Source organism: Falco biarmicus, chromosome 2 (genome assembly GCF_023638135.1).
Source record: "Falco biarmicus isolate bFalBia1 chromosome 2, bFalBia1.pri, whole genome shotgun sequence".
Taxonomy (NCBI): Eukaryota; Metazoa; Chordata; class Aves; order Falconiformes; family Falconidae; genus Falco; species Falco biarmicus.
This window is the reverse complement of record NC_079289.1, coordinates 19,939,688-19,960,535: the sequence shown is the minus strand read 5'-3', so window position 1 is coordinate 19,960,535 and position 20,848 is coordinate 19,939,688. Positions and strand designations below refer to the sequence as shown.

Below are 20,848 nucleotides of genomic sequence, written 5' to 3'. Positions count from 1 at the left end.
TCCTGTCAACAGCCCAGAGCTTTTCTTGTAAGAACCCAGAAGGGAATTCTTGGAAAACTGATGGGTATAGTCTCCTGGTCGGCAGGCACTGCCTCGGATTATCCCTCTTCGAAATGTCTTGAATTCTGTCCTAAAAACCTTCTGTGGCAGTACTGAAAGGCTGCTCTAGAGCCTCAGTGCTCTCCTGAGTAAGTTATTTTTTTCTTACAAAAAGGGGTCAAGGGCAGTTTGTACAAGTTGTGGGAAATACCTTCCAGAGACTGAAAAAGCCATCATGGAAACATCCAGTGCTTCATGCTATTAAACCTTTTGGACAGATGGCTGAAAGTGAGAGGTCTCTGTCTACCTCTCCCAAAAATCAAACCTCCTTCCCTTCAGCTGACCTGATGAGTCAAGGGGCTTCACCATATGAAAGAACTTATAATGTCAGGAGTTACTGGGTCTGCTGGGATTCCCTCCTGTACCTTAACACCCCCCCTCATGCCCCACTGCTTCAGGATCCACACTGCGATATTACTACACTTAATCATGGCAGCACCATGTTTCAGATGTACCACCCATCTCCAAATAAAGTAATTTGTCCTTGTGCTACCACTAGTGCTTAGGTCAACAAAGATCTTCCTTCCTACTGTTTTCAGCTGAAAGATTTATAGGGAGCAACCAAAGGTTGCAAGGATACAAGAGCATGGGGATGGTATGTTTCAGTCTGTCACGTGTCCTCTGGTACACACAGCTCCTGAAAGTGTCTCAAAATTTTTCTTGGATGGTATTTTTACTAAATAGAGCAACAGAGAGCCTTGGAAATGAACTGGTGTCTGTCTGACTGACTAGAGTAGCTATCAACAGAAACTCGTACATTATTGCTGAATAATCATCAAGTCATCATGGTAGTTCAAGTCATTCTAAGGTTTTCCTTTTTCAGGGTAACACTGAAGAACACACAAGAACCTACCCAAAACATAGGTGACTAATATTTTCGAGTACTGATGCTGAATATATCAAGAACCACCTTTAAATCATCATTTTGAAAATAGTTGCAACTGATCGTGTTTTTCAAATGGTCTGTGCACAACAGCTTAACAGACAATCTTGACAGAGGAGAGTGTGGGGAAAAACACTTTTCAAAAAAATTATCTAGAATGCCTTCTTTCCCTAACATAGGCTCTGTCCCAGGTATAGGCTCCCAAATTTCAAAGACCCAGGCTTGTCATCTACAAAATTTCGCAAGTTTCTTGAAATACTGCAAGGAGCTGGTGCTATGCTGCCTTCATTCTGAAAACCAGCGGATCTGTCTTCGACCAAGGGCAGTAGCTGCTGCCTGTGAGGCACCCCGGTCCTGTGTGGGGGGCACCAGCCCTGTGGTGTAGAAGAATGGCTGCAGAAGCATGGCTTTAGAATCTCTGAAGATCTGCACAATCCAGGCCTGGTATTAGAATAGGTCTGTAATCAGAATTGTACTGAAGTTGCTGTGCTGAAGTTAACAAGAAAGGTAGCCTTGAGCTATTCTTGAATCCTGAGACCAAGTAATTATGTTGTGCCAACAGGCCGTGGCTGTAACAAGCTACAGCTGCTGGCAAAGCAGGTGCAGGGCCAAGAAAGACAGGGACCGGTATGGGAATATAGGGAGTAACAAACTACAAGGCTGAAGCACAGCAACACAGTTAGCTACATGGGTAGAATGCTTATTTTAGTCATGGTAATTAGGGGTGTGAGAACCACGCGTGTTTAGAGACTACTAACCAATTATATTTCTGCTTTACGAATATGCATGTGTATCGGTTCTATATAAGTAGTGTTAGAAACTAATAAAGTTGAGCAAGATGCATAACTCATATTGAGCGACTTCTTGACTCCGGCGAACCCTTCTTCCAACACTGTGGGGTTCTGCACACAGGCCCTCAGGAAAAAAAACAACCAACCAACTTCTTTCGGCGAAGAACTTTTAGTTGCTTGGGGTTTTTATACATCTTTTTTCTTTAAGATCTGTCTAACAGCTGATGGATCCAGGTGGGATGCTCCCCTTTCAGACCCAGCGGGACTGAGGAAGCCGTGGTGAACTCCGCCGAAGCCAGGCGGCTCTGGCGAGCCGTGCGGAGAAGCCCGCCAACGGCAGGCGCGCGAGAGGGGCGCCGCGGCGGCCACTTGGGGGCGCCGCTCGGCCGCGTGAGAGAGCGCGTGTGAGCGGGCGGGCCGCCTCCGCGCCGGGCGCGCGTTGTCCTCGCGGCAGCGCCGTGCCGGGCGCGAGGCCCAGCGCCGCCGCCCGCAGCCGTGCCCCCGCCACACGGCGCCTCCGCGGGCCGCCGCGGCCGCCGGTTCCCGAGGGGGAGCGGGAGGCTCCCGCCGCGCCGCCTGCGGGAAGCCCCGGCGGGGAGGGGTTTCTTACGCTTTTATCCTCTCGGAGGAAGAAACCGTGTGTTTCTCAGGAAATCCCACCCAGGCCCGCGAGAGAGGAGGGACTGCCTGCGCAGTGGCCACGTTTTAAAAGCCGCGCAGAGCCGGGCAGGCGGGCCGGCCGCTCCTGTCGGAGCTTCCCGAGCGAGGAGACGCAGCTACCGGCCCGCAGCCTCGTGCGGCCGGAGGCGCTGCTGTGGGAGGCGGGCAGGGGGAGGGGAGAGAGGGAGGGACGGGTGCCCGATGCCTGCAGGGGAGGCCGCAGCGGTGCCGTGCCACGGGCGGGCTGTGGGCGGCCGGCCGCCCGCGGGGCGCGTTGCCAGCAGAGGCAGCAGGTAGGGCGCTGGGCACCGGCCTCCCGGCGCGTCCCGCCCCGCCCCCGCACCCCCCTCCGCCGCTTTTTTCCATAGCCCGAGCAAAGTTTGGGGGCTCCCCCCCCCCAACTACATAAGCTATGCGCCAACTCTGTCTGGACTCTTCTGAACGAGTTAAGCTTTTGCTGCTTAAAATAGCCTTGCTCCCGCCAAGCGTAAGTAGAGCGAGCCCGGGCTGCGCCGCCCGGCAGACGGCTGCAGGGCGCGGGGGCGCAGCCCGGGGAGGGGACGCCGCCGGGGGACGTGGCCGCGGGCAGCCCTAGAGCCGCACCGGGGGCGGGAGGCTGCCTGGGGCCTCTGCCCGCTGGCCGTGCCCCTCGGCCCTGGGCTGGGCGCCAGGGAGGGGCAGGGCGAGGCCGAGCTCTGCTTGTGTCCTGCTGAGGAGGAACAGTAGAAAGGGCCTTAACTGCTTTAAATGCCTCCCTGAGGGACCCCGGTGTGTGTCCGCTGTTCCTGCAACACCGAAGGAACCATCTGCAGGCAGGATGTGCTTGCGGGTGGGACTCATAAAGTGAGCCTGGTGTGGCAGGGGAAAGTGTCCAAACCTCACAAAACACCTCAGAAAATGCAGCGGAGGGGGAAGCGCCAAATATCATGTCTATCTGCGATTGTTGTGGCCGTTGCCCACGAAGTGTGCATGTGTGATGGCATATAACTTCTTCCTTAAGGGTTGCCACTAACGTTTGAACATTGATGTGCGTTTCAAGCCAATTTTACTTGGAGTGAAAAAGCTTGGAGTAAAGTGAAATCCTAAATACAAAGCAGAGGCAGAATGGCTTGTAAGTGGTGCCACACAGAATGATGGAGTTCACTAGTGTAACCCAAGGTGGTTCTGGGGTTTATTGAGCTGAGCTCTGAGTTACTGGGCCCTTATGCTTTGTCCTGATGGTGGGGAAAATGTGGGGGTGGCCTCCTTGCTTTGACTAGGCTTGTACCTCACTCTGGTCACATCTTTGGTCTGAGTGTTACCAAAAACATCCCAGTTACTCACTTAGGACTCACAAGGGATGCAAAGTATTTAAATATTCTTTGGAAGATATTTACGGCTTGATTAAGCAAAAGTTTGCCAATGTTATAAGCAAGAAAAGTTGTTTCATTTGGGTTTTTTCCCTGTCAGCAAAAAATATCAGAAAAGTATTGTGTTTGTTGCTGACTCACTGAAGAAATCACATAAGCCTAAAATGTTACTAGGAATCCTGAAAGTATGTTAGGTCTTTAAGGACACTGGCGTAGATATAAGGAAGGAATTGAACTGAGTAGCCAGAGCTACTAGTTTCTTTTTAAGGGGAAATTTGAAGGGAGAAGTGAAAATCCTACTGGAACATTTTAGAACTAAACTAGAAAACGATTTAAATGGTTTCCATAAGACAAAAATGTACTTTAAGAAGTTTGAACAGGGTGTATAGCACCATCTCCCTTGCAATTGCTGTAACTTGCCTGAAGTCCCCTCAGACTGATACTTGTCAGTTGGGGTACGTGCTGCTCTGCAGTGAAAAAGGGTCTTGAGTCTCTGAATGCCAGAAAGGCTCCTCTTTCCTTTGTATATCTGGGGCAGGGGGCGGGACACTCCTTACTGTGCAGTTTTTAGATCTGTGTGGCTGATCGTATGTGGGCACCTGACAGATCTGTCTCATTCATGCTTCACTCACTCGGGATGCGGGGACCGTTGCCCTCATGTTCGACAGCTATTCCATAGTCCCCTGGTAGCTCCACACCCTTCACACCTTTCAGAGTTTCATTGGTAAGTCACTGTCTTTTAATTCCAATGTAGAGGTCTAAGGTGGCATTTGAGTATTCTGGGGGAGAAAAGGGGTTACTTTTTGTTCCTGTTTTTCTCCTGTGAGTAGCTAATCAGAGCAAGGCTTTATTACACCAGGGAACAGAGGAGTTTAACAGGTGGGGTGTAGCTCTTCTCCTGGGCTCAGCCCTGTGCTCCTTGCACTTTTCCTTTACTCAGGCCAAACTTTCACTCAGAGGCCAAGTGAAGTCAAGAAGAAGTCAAGAGAAGTTTTGCCTGGGATTTAAGGAGACGGCTCCATAGCACTAAAGTAAGTTTAAGGTAATAATAAGATCAACTAAGGAATTAATTTTTAACAAGTGTTTAAAATACAATGAAAGCGATAATAGATGTGTCTGAAAGTACGACGCTGAGCAAGAAGAAGGGTGTTTTCAAGTTCTCATTTAAACATTTATAAAGTGAATTTTGAAACCTCCATTGTGAATTATAAAACACCCACCACTGTGTTTCATATATATGTACGTGAACAAATACCATTAGGTTTCATTGGAAATTATAGTAGCTTATTGCATATCTGCCACTTTGGAATGACATGGTCATGCTACGGACTTTGTGCAGCATGACTACTTTTATTGTATTTAAATTAGCAGAGTTAAAAATCTGGTAGTAATGGAGATGCCTGATTGTTTAGTGCAAAACCAAAGGAAATATTGTAAGTTGTTTTCTCTTTTAACAGCATTATTTTCTCATACTGGTTTAAAAAAATCTAGATAATTTTGAAGATAAAAACCTAAATCCCAAGATTTTAGGCTGTCATGAGAAATGAAATAAAATATGGACTGAATTTAAGATATAGTATTCAGACAAGTACATCTGTTACATTTCTAAATAATTGCTAAGGGAAATTTTTTACATATACCAGCATAATAAAATCATAAATACACCAGATGTCATAATCTGGTACTGTAGTATAGCTGTGTAGTTATTTATGTGTGTATATGTGTGCATATGTGTATAAATACATAAACATATGAACGTCTTTTCTGACCTAAATGGTTCTCTTATTCTGTGTATGAGTAAAATTATGAATAATTAAAATATTGTATTTCACACACTTGGTACATACTGATGAACCTCTTTGGTGACATCATCAGAAATAGAAATAGAAATAATAATTAGCAAGTTTAGAGATGCCACATGGTAATTGTTTTTTTTTTCCTGTAGAGGGATATATATGACTTCACAGCTTTTAAAATTTATTCTCTTTCTTGCTTGTTCTCTTTGTCACACACGCACAAACATACACACACACCCCATCCACAAAGTATATTTGTGCATGTGCTAAACATAGTAATTAATAGCACAACATTGATTCTTAAATGGAATGCTGTGCCAGTTTTTGTGAACCGCCCATTTTTCAGTATTTGTCTCAGAGGAATAATTTTCTAAGTGACACAAATTTATATGTGACTCCCAGTTCTTATAAAATGATCCCAACGTTCATGCAGTCCTTGTTTTTCATACTGTTGAATTAGACTGGTTTCTGAGACAGATTCTCTGTCATTCCCTGGCGGGTATTTCCACATGAATATAAAGAAATACAGATAAAGATGTTTAATTTCTCAATCTGCAATTTTTCCAAGCACAGAAAGAAAAAAATGTTTCTCTTTGCAATCCATATGTAAGATTAGGTCTTAACAGTTGCCTAGCTCTCTATTTCCGCAGCACTGAAAGTACTACTGTACAGCTGAAGTTTATGTAATACTACAAAAGTAAGCTTGCAGTTCTTCTCGCCTAAAATATTGAGCTGTGTCTGTTTAAATTTAGATTGAGATATTTTATTGTTGAACCTAGTGGTGGCAACTCAAATATTCTGTGAGCTCTGTGAGCCTCCTGGTTTGTTTTATGTCATATAATGATTATTTGTATCAAGGCACTGCTTTAAAATTGTGGATGTGATTTTTGGATGAGGTGCTTTGGCTTTAAAAATTACTCACTGAAGAATGTATTGACTTTGAAGAAAGGTATGAGGACATGGATTTCTGAGAACACTCCAGCCAGTGGAGCTACGTATCTCTGCATTGCCCTTGGAAATTATGTCCTTCCCGTATATAGGTACTATATGTGTACTATAGGTAATACAAATTTGTAGTAAAGGCAATGATTGCCGCTATTCATATCAAGATGAACTCTGAGGTTTTCACCTTTGTGCAGTTAAGATGCTGTGAAGCACCTGCTTACTGCTTAAACACTTTTTCTTTGCGTACAGGATGAATTTGCACATGCTGATACGCAAAAATATTTTAATTAGTGTAAGCATTTGAATAGCTTTTTGAAGTGTATCCTTTGAGAAATGTATCTTGTCACATCTTTGGTGTCCTAAATTATCTTAGCCTGGGCATTGTTGACCTGTAGTCAAAAGAAAAAAACATCTTCAGTAGTATTAGTGAATAGAGAATGATTGAGAATAACTTAGATGGTATTATTTGTCATCTTTCCTTTTTAGAAATCACTATTTTTCTTATTTCATTAATTACTAGATAGTTCTTCAGAAAAGCACAAGGAATCCTGCTTTTCATTGTAGTCGGCATTGCTTCTTGATCTCAATAAGAGAATCACTACAGTGTACCTATAGGGAGGGAAAAAAATGCTACCTCTTCACCTTACAGCGTAGGGGTTATAATTTTTCATGGGGGCAGATCAACTTCATTTTTTGGAACCATAGAAGGTAATACCTGTCTTTATAAAGAACAGTGTGCGGTCTCTGTGCCATTGGACACAAGGGTATTAGCAGCCATGCTGAAAATAGACCATAATTAATGAATTAAAGCAGATTTAATGCAAACTTTTGCCCATTGATAAACGTTCTATTACAAGTATTAGTAACAAAGGAACAAAGTGTAAAAGACTGCTTATTATCTGAGCCGCCTATTTTGCTTGATCTGCATAGAAAACCAAAGAGTGAGGGCAGAGAGAACTGAGCCGAGAGGCACAGAACAATTCAAAGGATAGCAGAGAAATGAAATACTGAAGTTAGAGTTATGCTAAACTTCTTTAGTCCATCAAGTATCGCATTATTCATTTTGCTGTTCCTGCATTTTCCTACTCAAAAACTGAACATTCACAAATGACAGTTCTATCCAAAGGTGGAACTAAACTGAGTATATCTTCAAATGGTTTTGAGTTAAAAAGATACAAAATTAATTCATTATTACCTTAAAAATTAATACCTCTCAAGATTAGGAAATAAAATATCTTAACATTTAAAAAAAAATATTTAAAATTGTTTTAGGACCAGGGACATTAATAATCAGTGTTTCATTGTTCGTACTGTCATTTGCAGTTAAATGTTCCATGCTAGGAAAATAATTCAATTATATTCAAGGGAATGTGTTTTTGTAGAGTATCAAAGATCTATTTTATTTTTTTTAGGGAGAGTTTTTGTTGAATTAACTTTGTGGGGATAAAAAGTGAACTAGTATTCCAGGACTTACAAAAATGCAAAATACTAATGGTTGTGGTGTTGCTTTTTGTGTGAAAGTATACTGTTCTGCAGTTACAGATATTTCATTGCCTCATAGTAAAATCAAATTCTTAAAAAAGTAGCTTAAATAACTTTAATTTCTTTAATTGCCTTAACTAAAAGCCTGAAAGTGTTTCAGTGCAGACTTTGGAAATGCATCCTCTGGAAAAATGGTGACATCATTGTTGGAAATCACAGTAGTTATAATACAGAAGAATATATTTTCTCAGTGGTAAATTCCTGCCTGTAACAACGAATGTCTCTCTTCTGCTTGGGAATTGTAAGATACACGGGTATTTGGACAAGAAGTATGAAAACAAAAAGAGTGAAGTAATTCAGTTGTATTTATAAAATATTGTGAGATTTTTAAACAAGAGGATTTTTTCTGATAGCGTTTTTTGCATGCAAATTGTTACATTTGCATTATAAATATTTCTGAAGGTGTTGAAGTCAGCTGAAAATAGAGTTTTGTATTTTGTATTCAGTTGAAGGTTGGCATATAAAATATATAAGTGGGTCCATTAGGAGAATGAAATGTACTTCTTACACATATTCCAATATTCTTACATATATACCTGTTAGGAACAGGCCAAGGATAACAGAAGTGATAACAGCAGATATAATAGCTTGTTTCTCGATTGAAGGCAGCTTGTGAGGAATCTGATCTTAAAAAAAACTTGTACTTTAAGCCTTTCCAAATCAGAACTTGTGTCACTGCCTAGAATTGGACATGGGAAGCCCATCATGCATTAATCGGTGGAAACTACGGAGAATATATACTAGTTGTTTGTCAAGAACTAAAGTCATAGGATATAATTTTATTTCTCAAGAAAATTTCTGCCCATGCTTGCTGAAGTGTCCTTGAGTTTTTGTGGTTTTGTTGTGGTGGTGGTGTTTGTTTTTTTTTTTTTTTTAATAGTGTTGCAGGACGTGTGGTTCAGTAACACCAAGTGGCAGGACAGTAGGGGAAATGGCACAGAAACCTTTCCACCATTCCTCTCAGAATTTCTCATTCTTCCCAATATTTGAAGTTACTTTGATAATTCTCTCCTTTTAGAAATTAACTGAAACGTGACTAGGCTTTGAGAACATGCTTGGTGGTGGTATAGACATTCCAAAATTAAACTGTAAATTCCATAGGTTTTGAGTAATTATTTTTCAGTGAATATTTTCTGCTATGAAAATAGCAGAGACCTGGGACATTACTAACTTCCAGAATGCTGGAGTAAATAAGTCCCGGTAACAAATTATTAGAGTTAGGCAAACTTTGTATCACACTGATACAAGTGCAGTCACATAAATAGTAGGAATATTCTATTTAATTGAACCAATTTCCATCTGTTCTTTTCTAAAAATAAGCAAGAACAGTTAGAAGCATTTCAGGTGGAGGAAGAAGCAAAATCATGTTTTTAAAATACTTAAATCTTGTAGAAATTCTAGTTATGAATCTTTCTTGCCTGTTGTGTATAGACACTTAAACCTGTATTGGCTAGGTGAAAGCACTGAACATCCCATTTCTGTGCTCACCAAAATCCATGGCTGCATGGTCACAGGGTTACGTAGTTCTTAACATAAGTGTGCAATATTCTGCAAATGGAAGTGCACTTAGGAAATTTTATTTGTTGAGGATCAACCTGTTCTGCCCTGGCATTTTGTATTGACAAGATTTTTTTTTTTTTAACATTGCTCTAATTGCTCTAATGTTCTTATTGTAGGTTAGAAATCTGAAACAATGGGTGACTGGAGCTTTCTGGGGAGACTGTTAGAGAATGCGCAGGAGCACTCCACGGTTATTGGCAAGGTTTGGCTGACAGTACTGTTTATCTTCAGGATACTGGTGCTGGGGGCTGCTGCTGAGGAGGTCTGGGGAGATGAGCAGTCGGACTTTACATGCAACACTCAGCAACCTGGTTGTGAAAATGTTTGCTATGACAAAGCCTTCCCCATTTCTCACATCCGCTTCTGGGTGCTGCAGATCATTTTTGTCTCCACTCCAACCCTCATCTACCTGGGCCATGTGCTGCACATTGTACGCATGGAGGAGAAGAGGAAAGAGAAAGAAGAGCTGAAAAAGAAGGGAAGCATCAAAGACAGCAACTACCCGGGAGCAGCAGCATCTGGCAGTGGTGGTGGAGGTGGCAGCAATAATGTCAAGGATCCTCTTGGCAAAAGAGGGAAGGAGAAGCTCCCGATCCGTGATGAACGTGGCAGAATCCGTATGGGGGGTGCTCTGCTCCGTACCTATGTCTTCAACATCATTTTCAAGACACTGTTTGAGGTGGGCTTCATTGTGGGCCAGTACTTCCTATATGGCTTTGAGCTAAAGCCAGTCTACCAGTGCAGCCGCTCACCTTGCCCACACACTGTGGACTGCTTCATCTCAAGGCCTACTGAGAAGACCATATTCATCATCTTCATGCTGGTGGTGGCCTCTGTCTCCCTGTTGCTAAACATGCTTGAGATATATCACTTGGGCTGGAAGAAGCTTAAACAGGGCATGACAAGCCGGTACAGCCTTGAGATGCCTGTTGCAACAATGACACCGGTTATGGTAACAGGGGAGTCCAAACCTGTTGCCTTGCCACCACCAGCACCACCTGTGGTGGTAACAACAGCCATGCCCCCCCCTGTTTTGCCTGACACCCGTGCTGTCACACCGCTGCTGGCCCCGGTGACCATGGCACCATACTATGCTGCGGCTGCTCCAAGACCACGGCCTCCCTCCAACATGGCCTCCATGGCCAGCTACCCTGTTGCTCCACCAGTTCCTGAGGAGAGGCACCATGCTGTGACTCCCACACCCATCTCCACTCCCATCACCATCCCGACCCCCATCCCCACGCCCACACCAGCCGTTATCAACTACTTCAACAGCAACAGCAATGCCCTAGCAGCTGAGCAGAACTGGATCAACATGGCAGCTGAGCAGCAGGGGAAGGTGCCCTCCAGCTCGACAGGCTCCTCTACCCCCAGCAGTGTCCGGCATCACCTTCCTGAGCAGGAAGAGCCACAGGAGCAGCTGCTTCCTCCCCCAGCTGGGCCACCCACTACGGCCGCCAACAGCGGCAGCAGCACCAGCCTGAGCGGGGCGAGTGGCAACAAGTGGGATGTGGAGGGTGAGGTGGAGCTGTCAGAGGAACGGCCTGTCTCAGCTGCCTGCACCACTGTGGAGATGCATGAGCCACCGCTGCTTGTAGACACACGGCGCTTGAGCAGGGCCAGTAAGTCGAGCAGCTGCAGAGCCAGGTCAGATGACCTGGCCGTGTAGTGTGGTCGCCTCTGCTCAGAAGAGCAGGTGATGGAAGGCAGAGTGGGCAGGGGAACTGCCCAGGGAGGCCAGGCCTGGCATGGGTGGGAAGGTCTGGGCTTCAAACTTTGACGCTTGCTGTTTTTGCACTCTGTGAGTTGTAGTGGGGAAAAATATCAACATTTTCTAATAGGTCAGGGGTGGCCGAAGCACAGCCCGTGGGCCAGGGGACCAGTCCCACTTTCCTTCATGTCCATGGCAGATGTTCCAAGGGCAGACATAGTGGAAGCCTGCACAGATAACAGGTGGTGATGATAGCTGGTCATGTGCCCTGAGACTGACTTTCATCTGAGAAAAATGTTAATACCCCTAGTGGCCATGTGCCTGGTTGTCATCTCCCTCTTGCCCTTGCCTTCACTTCCACCCTTTTTCACATAAACTCTACATGAGTGGATGCGATGACTGACTTTCCTCCTCTGAAATCTTATGCAGCCCTATGGCAACCATCAAAGTGGCATGTTGCCTGTTGGCACCTGTCATCTCTACGGACCAACTTGCCATATTGAAGGTGACTCAGTCTTTTCCATATAACATGACTTAATTAAGCCTTTGTGCTCATGGCAAATCACCAGTGTGGTCCTCGGCCAGGCAAAGTTTAGGTAACCCCTGTAATAGATCTTTGAGGTTCATCTTTCTATTTTTTTTTTTTACTCTTGACCTGTTAGGAAGTGTTCAGTTTGACCTTCTATCCAGTGTTTGCCAACCATGATCACACCATGTTTTTAAGCCCACAAATATGTTTGAGCATGTTTGATTATAATTTTAGATGACTTCTGAAATTGCTTAGAGGAGGACAGGAATTTAAACCACACCTCAGAAATTATTACACAGAACAATTTCTCTTCAGAAAGCAAGGATTATGACTTCAGTACATTGTGGCCCCATACGTTGCCCATGGACAAATAATGGGATAAAGTAGAGCTCTGCATTTTAGACTATTAGGTATCAGCTTAAGTTTGTTGGAAAAATGCTTTTTAGAAGTAAACTTGAGTGCATATTTTTAAGTATTTGAAGATTTTGAGAATAATTTTGATCTGTAGGTTTAAAGTTACTTGACTGTGTACTTAATGATTTTAGTTTGATCTTTGATCTTACAAGAAAATGCAAGGGGAAAGAAACGTACTAATGGTAAAATTCCCAAAGCAACATCATTTCCTGTTGTGTTCTACCCTTTCCTTTAACAACAATCTGTAGTGTCTTACAGGTCAGTGAAAACAGATTTAGACAATATTGTATTGCAGAAAAGGTGGCTAAAATATCTGGGCAACATGCTAGTGGCTGAAGGGTCTGTTCTGATCCTGCTGAAGTCACTTGCAGGATTTCCATTCAATTTAACAAGGAGCAAGATTTGGGGATGGATCTTGCAGGCCTTATTCAAGCAAAACTAACATTTACATGGAGTTTTGGGAGCCAGAAGGAATGTAGATTTGGGGCCTTAGATATTAAAATCCTGCTTTTGAAAATTCTGTTTCTCTTAAAAATGGGTGGAGGAAACTACTGGGTATTTTTTTTCTAAGGTGCAGCTTTCCTTACAATTGGTTCTTTCCTTACAACTGGCTCTGTCCTTTATTCCTTTGTAACAAGTACTCTCACAGACATTAGTCAGAATTTTGAATGCCTGATAAGGCTTGGGAGAGTTGGAGTACAAAAGGAATGCAGGATTAGGCCCAACTTCTGTTCTAAGCAAAAGCCAAAAGAAGTGAAGCTCGGAGTCAGTCCTATTGCTGCTATAGAGCAAAAGTAATGTAATTGAAGAAAAGCAGTCAAACACACTGGGATAGCCCTTTGCATCTTCAAAGTATTTGACCTGGCAGTGCAGTCCTTACTCAGGCAGAACAGAGTCACCCTGTAGCAAGTAGTTACAATTGCCAGTTATTTCTGCTGTTAAATGTTTTCCTGAATGTGTTTATTTTATTCAACAGTTAAAATATATTCCCACCACTCAAGAACAAAGATTTATTTTTACTGCTTTCTGAGTAGACACAAAGAGTTTCTCGTGATCAGAAGCACTGTTCTGCAACCCTTGGGCATGCTATCTTATGACTTCCTTGACCTGCTTGTTGTGAACTAGGTGAGGGGAAGTCTTTCTTCTGCCACTGATCTTGGGGGCAGACACTGCATTAAAAGTCAATGTACAGTAGTACAATAAAGAGATTTAATTTTAGGTGTTCAGCTTCAGGCATGCTCTTGTGAATTTTCTGTTATAAGCCATAAAAACCTTTCTACAAGAAAGCTAAAAGCTAACTCCTGCTTTATATTGTATCCGCGCAACTATGCTGAACTTAGACTAAAGTTGATCAAGTTGCCTAGATGTAAACAAAGGCAGAGTTTAACACTCAAAATTTTTAGATTCACTAGCATCTATAGTAGCAGTTTTGTAAGTTTTGCTAAATGCCAAGTAATTATATTGCTGAAATAATGCAATATGCATCTCTGTATTTTAGTACATCAGAATTCATGGGCTATATTTTCCTTCCTTTTGTGCTTCTGAAGAATGAAGTCAAAGTCTCTCTGGAGTGTATTTATATAAACCAGACCACCTGGAATATGCACTTTTTTTATATCAGTGCCTGAGAGCAAAACTGACTTGTTTGATGGGGCTCCTGCAGTCCTTACTTTAGTACAGACCTCACAGAGTGTGTCCTGCAGGATTGCATCCATATTGTATATAAAAAATAATAACAGAGATAGGTTTAACTTAGGATCGAGTGATATCTAGTCTGCCCTTTTCAAGTTAATGTGTGAGGTTAGACCTGCAGAGAGTTCGGGTGCTTTTGTGGATATATGGTATTTTCAGGCAGAGTAACTACTGGAAAGCTGTAAAAGATCATTTTTCCTGTTAGGTCAAGCTCAAGGAGAGAAATGTAACTCTGTTGCAACTCCTAAGAGAAATCTGACAGAGCAGCCTCCACATCCAAGCAGTACTGGTCTGAGAAAGCAAAGCTACAACTTCACAGGTTGTGCTTTTAAGATCAGCTTAAGTTTTTTCATCATGTAACTAATTATACAGCATCAAGCTTCTTGGTTACCTGCAATTACATTTGGAGTCTGGTAGTTGTTTCTTCATTTAAGCCCAGGTAACTTTTCTGGCAGAACCCCCCCTTAGTGCTTACAACTGCTTTTAGTTGCTGCATCGCATCTAGAATCAGATGTGTTGAAAAAAAATCTTATTGGTGTGGCCGATTTTGAGTACTTCAGTCTTTACTCATGAATGATCACCGAATTCAACATGCTATAAATAAAGCATATTTCTAGAAAATACATACAAACACCAACTAACTTGCAGAACAGATCTGCTGGCAAAAATAATCTGCTAATTTCCAAGTCATTTACTCTTTCACATCAATTAATTCCGAAGAGGGAACTGGTAGCAGATGATATGTTGATTTAGCCTGGTCATATGGCTGTTCAAACCACAATCCTGAAAGATCTTATACAGACAGCTAACATGAAACCAGTAGGTAAGTTACTGCAAAAGCAGAAGTCAGAACAGCATCATGCCTAATATTGAGCGAACTGAAAGAAAAAACCCCAAACACTAATTTTTGCTCTTTGAGTAGACTGACTGTGGGAAAATTGTTCTCTCTCTTGGAGTTAAGAAAATGCTGATGTAAGCTGTGGAAAAGGAAAAACCTGAAAAAAGATACTCTTTTAACAAGTTACCAGGTGTATGATGTGCTACTCTTTTTGCAATAAGTCAACTGACTGGTACTAGTTAACCCTGCTTGGAGCGAAGGGGCTTGGCTAGATGACTTCCAGAGGTCCATTCTGACCACAATGATTATATGAAGCATATTTTCCAAATCACTGATTTCATTAGTACTTTTTTCATAAAAATTTTGCAAATACACACTAAAAGTAGTTTCTTGGCCATGGACACAGTTGATCTGTTTTCTATCAGTGGGTTTTGTTAATGTGTGCAGCTGTCAGTTAATACAAAAGAAAATTAAGTACAGACAATTTAAACCCCCATATTTCTTCCCTTTGTATTTGAATTAAATGAAGACAGCTTGCTAGAACCTTCCCTTTAATAAAGTGAAATATTTTGTCTATGAAAATCAATCTTTTTTTTTTTTCATAGATAAAAAAGTGCTCCTTGAATTTGTTGGTCCGTTCTGGCATTGAAAAATCATAGCTTCTTGAAAACAGGTAGCATGCACTGAAAAAGCAGATGAACTATGTTCTTTTCTGGTGTAATTCGGAAGCTAGTTGTGTGTAAAGTGGTACCAGGGGTTGCTTTGGCTCAGTGTATTTGTCGTTCATCAAGGCATTTAGAGCTAATTAAATGTCTGACATTTTGCAGCTCTTGAGATTATTTTCTGGTATGAATATGTAAGTGTAGGATCAGTAAAATAATTAAGGCAAGCTTTAAAAATCAGATCAGTACTTAGGTCCCTTTTTGGTTAGTCATTGGGACCATCTCCTCAGCTGCTACAAACTGTTGTATTCCACTGAGTTCATGTGGGTGACAACAGTCTGCGGAAGCAGAGCGTTGAGCCCCCAGGTCTTTTTGTTTAATACAGGCACTAACACTGTGGATTTGAACAGGCTGGGTTTTTTTCTTTTAATTCCAAATGTTTTACTTTGATTTTTCTTGTGAAAAGTGTGCTCTTGTAATTTTGATTTTCTGAAGTTTACATTCAGTTTTTGATTTCAGGTTGCACATTTGGATGAAATAAACTGTTTTCTAAGTTTACAATTTTATAAGAAGTAAAAGAATGACTCTGCCAATATGTTAAACTAAGAGAGAAATGTCTTACTATAACACAGGAACTCTTCAGACATAAGGCAGTACCATTAAAGACAATTTAACCTGATGACTGATCTGTAGTATCAGTTTTCTCTGTATATTTAAAATACGGGAGCTGGATATATAGGGAGCACACTATGGAAAAGATACTTTTCATCATGTTCTCAATTATTACCAAATAAACTAAAGTTCATTATTATTGATATGCCTTCTTGTGTATTTAGAGGTTCAATGACAAAAACTAGCTATGACATATGTCCTTTAAGAGCTAAATTTACAGCCTGCTTTAAAATTCCAAACAAAATACTTGTGGAGAAACACTGCACTGTTACACTGTACAAGATTTTGCAAAAGATACATGTTTTGCTTTATAGCCAAAAATACGGTTCTGAGCCTGCAAATACAATTTCATGCAAGTTATTTTTACTCTTGCAAATAGGACTGTTAAAGGCAGTAGGACTATTTGCATAAGCAAAAAACACTGATGTGAAAAAGAAATTATAGATTTGCATTTTAAGTTTGTTGTAAGAAGCCTATCAAATTCCAGAAGTTTCAGTCCTTGAAGAGTTATGCAAGATGTGTGAACATATTTTAAGGTGGAGAACAGATTCCTATTCCCATTGACACTGTTTCTCACAGTTAAAGGGTTGTAAAGCATAAGAAAGCTTACTCAGAGCTTTCTTGTTGCTTACCAGATGTTTGTCTTTTACATGACAGAATCTGACAACACAAGTTTTCTGGGCCATCAGAAACTTGTAGTAACAATAAAAACAGCGAACAGTTAAAAGTGCTGTCTGCAAAGAAGTGCCTTGTGTATTAAATTCTGTAAGAAACAAGTTGATGTAAACGTTAATTTACCTCATATGTTTACAAAATCATGACTAAATAAACTTTTTGTACCACAGCATTGTCTCTTTTAGATTAAATTTTCGTGATTGCGTAGATGGTATTCTAAAATACCAGTGTGACAGATCAGTTAAGCAAAGTCAGTTAGCTCTCTCTTACACTGCTGCTTCCCTTCTGCATATGAAGTGCTCACTGAATTGCATCTGTGGGAAAACTGGATGTTGAAACCCATCTCCATGCAGACCTTCCAGTGGCTTCAAAGGAATTTCACAGTCAAGAAGACACCTGTGATCAAGACGCACTCTAGCAGGTGCAAGAGGGGAAATGGTGATCCCCTTGAAATCAGTGTGAGGTCCACCTCTGCCTTCTGCTGAATACAGGTTTCACACTTGGCCGTGTTTTGACACGAGTCACTGTTCATCTCATGTTGTGTCATGTGGTGGTAATAGTGACTCCCACCTTTCCTCCCATGCTGACTCACTAACTGATTTATCCATGTAGCTGATATGTCTAAGGAGACTGTTACCTGTTAATGCGCAAAGGATTTTAGTGCAGGGAAAATGTGTCCATACTAGGGTTAATGCAGAGTACACACTGCATTTGAAATTTGCTGATTTGCCACTTACAGGCAAAGTTCACAGTTTAGCACACAGAAGTGTCACTCAATTTTGTACTAAATGTATGATGTACTAAAGGCAAGTTAGTGTCAGTATTGTATAGTCCCATGAAGAGCCCAAGCCCAGGTTCCCAAGAAGTTTAATGTGTGAAAAGCAGCAATGTGGGCAAGACTAAGTGACTCTTGCAGAAGTGTTTAGAATAAGTATGAAGGTTTTGTAAAACTTTATTTAATATGCAATACTTATATGGACCTGGCAGGGCAGGATATTTTCCATCCTGTGGTACTGAGTGTTTCCTCGCTCTTGTGTTAGTACAGTTGAGTGGATTTTTTTGGTGCCTCCTGTGCTTAGGCAATGCTGTTTCTGCTTACATGATGTATCCATACGACAAACCAGATTATTCACTGTCTTTGAAGACTGGGCAAGAGTCAAGCAAGCTGACAGGGGTATAATATAGATAATCCTAAGATAATGTTTAGCAATAACAAGATGAGGAAGAAAGTGAATAAAGTTATATGGGCAATACCAGCTGTATTGCTAAAGATAACTCGCCTCTGACCAAGAGCACTTTTTACCTCAAACACATGTGGTCAGAATATGTTCCATGCTTTCTATTTAGATGCATGTTTCATCACAGAGTTCCACAGTTTTGTCACTTGAAGAACAGGGAGTTGGAGTGGTGCCAAAGGAGCTGAGAGCAGATGCAGCTGTGTGCTGGGCTCTCCCTCCCTTGGGACGCAGCCACGCTGCTGTCACCTTAGATCCACTGTCTCCTGAAGACTTTCTTGTTGGAGTATGAAATATGAATGTTGCCACTCTTGATCTCTGAGGGCCTGTGTGATGGTGTGGATACTTTTTGCTGCCACACTGAGCAAGGCAGCTCTATGTGAGCTTGTGGAGGAAAGGTAAACGGTGTGCCCCACTCATCCACAGCTGTGTCAGGGCACAGTGAAGATCCTGATGCTAACGGGAAGAGGTGTACTGGGAGGGGAGGTCTCTAATCTCCTCCAGTAAATCTCCTAGGTACCCTTGGGCTGAAAGCCAAATGAGGAACATCCCCCACACCCCTGTCCCCAGGGCATTGGCACAGGAGCAATCAGATGTGCTTTAGCAAGCATTTTCAGTGTGACTGCACTCAGAATGGGATTTAACTAACCTCATCAGTGCTTTCCCACTCTGTAGCAGGAATAGGAATGAAAGCAATATACATTGTCTCCCGAAGAAACATATGTCAGATAGTCAGGTCTTAGTAGGGCTGACATTTTGATCATTTTTGGCAACTGGATGTGCATCAGGTCTAACTGTGTCTATTTTCAGCTGACAATAGAGTAAACAGATGTTTGTCCAAAATCACCAAACTGAAGAGAGAGCCTTCTCATAAAGATGGCCTAGGAAGAATGTGTTATTCTTGGAATGTCGTAGTCCAGGAAGACAGGGTGTTTGAGGAAATACACATTTTAGCATTTACAGGTACGTGATATTATGCCAGAATTACAGGTAACTGTAAGTACTGTTACTGCATTAGTAGCACAGCTGGATTGCACCACCTGTTCTTCATTGTATGTTTTTTTCATTTTTGGAAAGAAATTAGTAGTACATAGCATCAAAATGTTGTCCTTCATGGGTAGTTACCTCCTTTTCTTTTTCTCGCGGTAGGTGGTCTGTCTATCTTTGTGTCACTAGCAGCAGTACAGGGTTTATCGTAATTGGGTTTGGTATCTAGAGGAGGATCTTCAATGTGTGGGCTTTCACCATACCTTGTTTTTAAGGGTGACCCTCAGCAATTAATGACAATGGCTACAGAGCTGGTTAAGGTGCCTGGTGCCGCAGAGAATGGGGGTGAGCAGACTAACACCAATGTCACAAAGAGCTGCCCCGGGCTCACTGCGTTTGTCTGTGTCACTAACACAGCCAGCTCTAGCCTATGCGTGGTGGCTGCCTTTTGTCAGCTAGTTCTCTGCCATTTTAGAGTTTGTCTCCTGAGAAAAAAAATCAGTCAATCAAATCAATGCCTGCAGTTCTTTATCCTCATTATTTTTTTGTCCCATGAAAGCATGATAAAATGTCCAGACCTTTGCATTTCTAAGTAGTATGAGACATGGCTTTTTAAAGAGCTCCTGTACTATCTAGAGAATATTTTTGAAAATACAAAGGGCTTAACAAGTTCAAACTCTCACAGAGACAATACATTTTTCTATGGGACACATTTTTCCTGTGTTTGCACAAGATCCACCAAAGTCAGTGAATAGATGGAGTAAAATGAAATAAAACCTTACTTTCCACATGAGACTATAGGTTGTATTTCTATACTCAATTAAATGAACACTGAAAAGGAAGAGCAAACAGTTATCAGCTATCATATATCTTACTTCCCAGTTTGAAAAGATTAAACTTTCTAAAGATTTTGGTTTTAAGGAATGTTGTGGTCTTCTGAGCAGAGACTAAGGGATAATTATGGTTGAACTATCCAGCCCCACCAAGGAACCTATTGTTTGCTTTGCCTAGCTTTTGCAGTGGGGTTTGCTATGTAAATTCTGCACAAAATGCAGAAGTAAGCAGCTGAGGATGGTTTGGCTAAGCAAAGTAATTCGTGTTTGGATTATGGATACTCTGAGGGGAAAGTACCTCCTTCATTATGAGCAGTGGAAGATGAGGAAGGACAGACTCATTGAGCTAAGAGTGGTTACGTTCCTTTCCAGTTCTCTGTTGAGATGTTTAATGCTGAATTGTACCAGGTCTCTAAAACAGAGGTAGCTTTCAGACCCCCATGTAGCATCCCCTCCTTTCTGTCTCTGCTCTGTAAGAGGGATTAAAATTTTTCTTTAAGTCATAAAATTTCTTCTGTCTTTCAGAGTGCCAGTACATCCTTTAGGGCCTGGTACATGTCTCTAAACAGTCCTGTGACTGAAATTTGAATACAGTAAAAACAACAAAATAAGACAACAGAATGAGCAGTCAAGACTGACAGCGTCAGTTAAACTTGTTTATATTAAACACATTTAAGCATGGCTGAAGTTTTCTCATGAATAGCTGTTGCAATGCTGAATGTGATTTGTCCTAATTTATTTATGATTGTGAACCTCTAGTCACATGTAATAGAAGTGCTGACACATGGCTTGTTCAAACAAAACACTAATTTTTTTGTAAACCACACCAACTATTTTCTTGAGAAGACAGTCACTGTTGGCATGACCTGGACAGAACTAAGAAAAACCTGCAGCAAAGCCAGCCTGGCTAGGGCACCAGAAAAACACATGGCTGACTGTCTGGCTTTTCAGCGTCCTGGAGCCTTTTAAACTCTC

At 41.9% G+C, this 20,848-nt stretch overlaps 1 protein-coding gene across 7 annotated transcripts; it reads left to right on the top strand.

Moving 5' to 3' along the window:
- The first annotated feature begins 2,606 nt into the window (after positions 1–2,606).
- On the top strand, positions 2,607–16,987 carry GJA3 (gap junction protein alpha 3). 7 transcript variants are annotated; one of them, XM_056328766.1, is made up of 3 exons: positions 2,608–2,920; positions 4,723–4,813; positions 9,742–16,987. In XM_056328766.1, the coding sequence occupies exon 3, from the start codon at positions 9,759–9,761 to the stop codon at positions 11,292–11,294; it is 1,536 nt and encodes a 511-aa protein (XP_056184741.1). In that variant the 5' UTR covers positions 2,608–2,920; positions 4,723–4,813; positions 9,742–9,758; the 3' UTR covers positions 11,295–16,987. The 7 variants fall into 7 exon arrangements, with proteins under 7 accessions (XP_056184744.1, XP_056184739.1, XP_056184741.1 ...); XM_056328768.1 differs by having other exon boundaries at positions 2,608–3,787; positions 4,730–4,813; XM_056328765.1 differs by having other exon boundaries at positions 2,608–4,506.
- Positions 16,988–20,848: the final 3,861 nt, after the last annotated feature.

Bases quoted from the DNA above. Each gene is read 5' to 3' on its own strand.
- GJA3 (XM_056328769.1), top strand. From the start codon at position 9,759: ATGGGTGACTGGAGCTTTCTGGGGAGACTGTTAGAGAATGCGCAGGAG.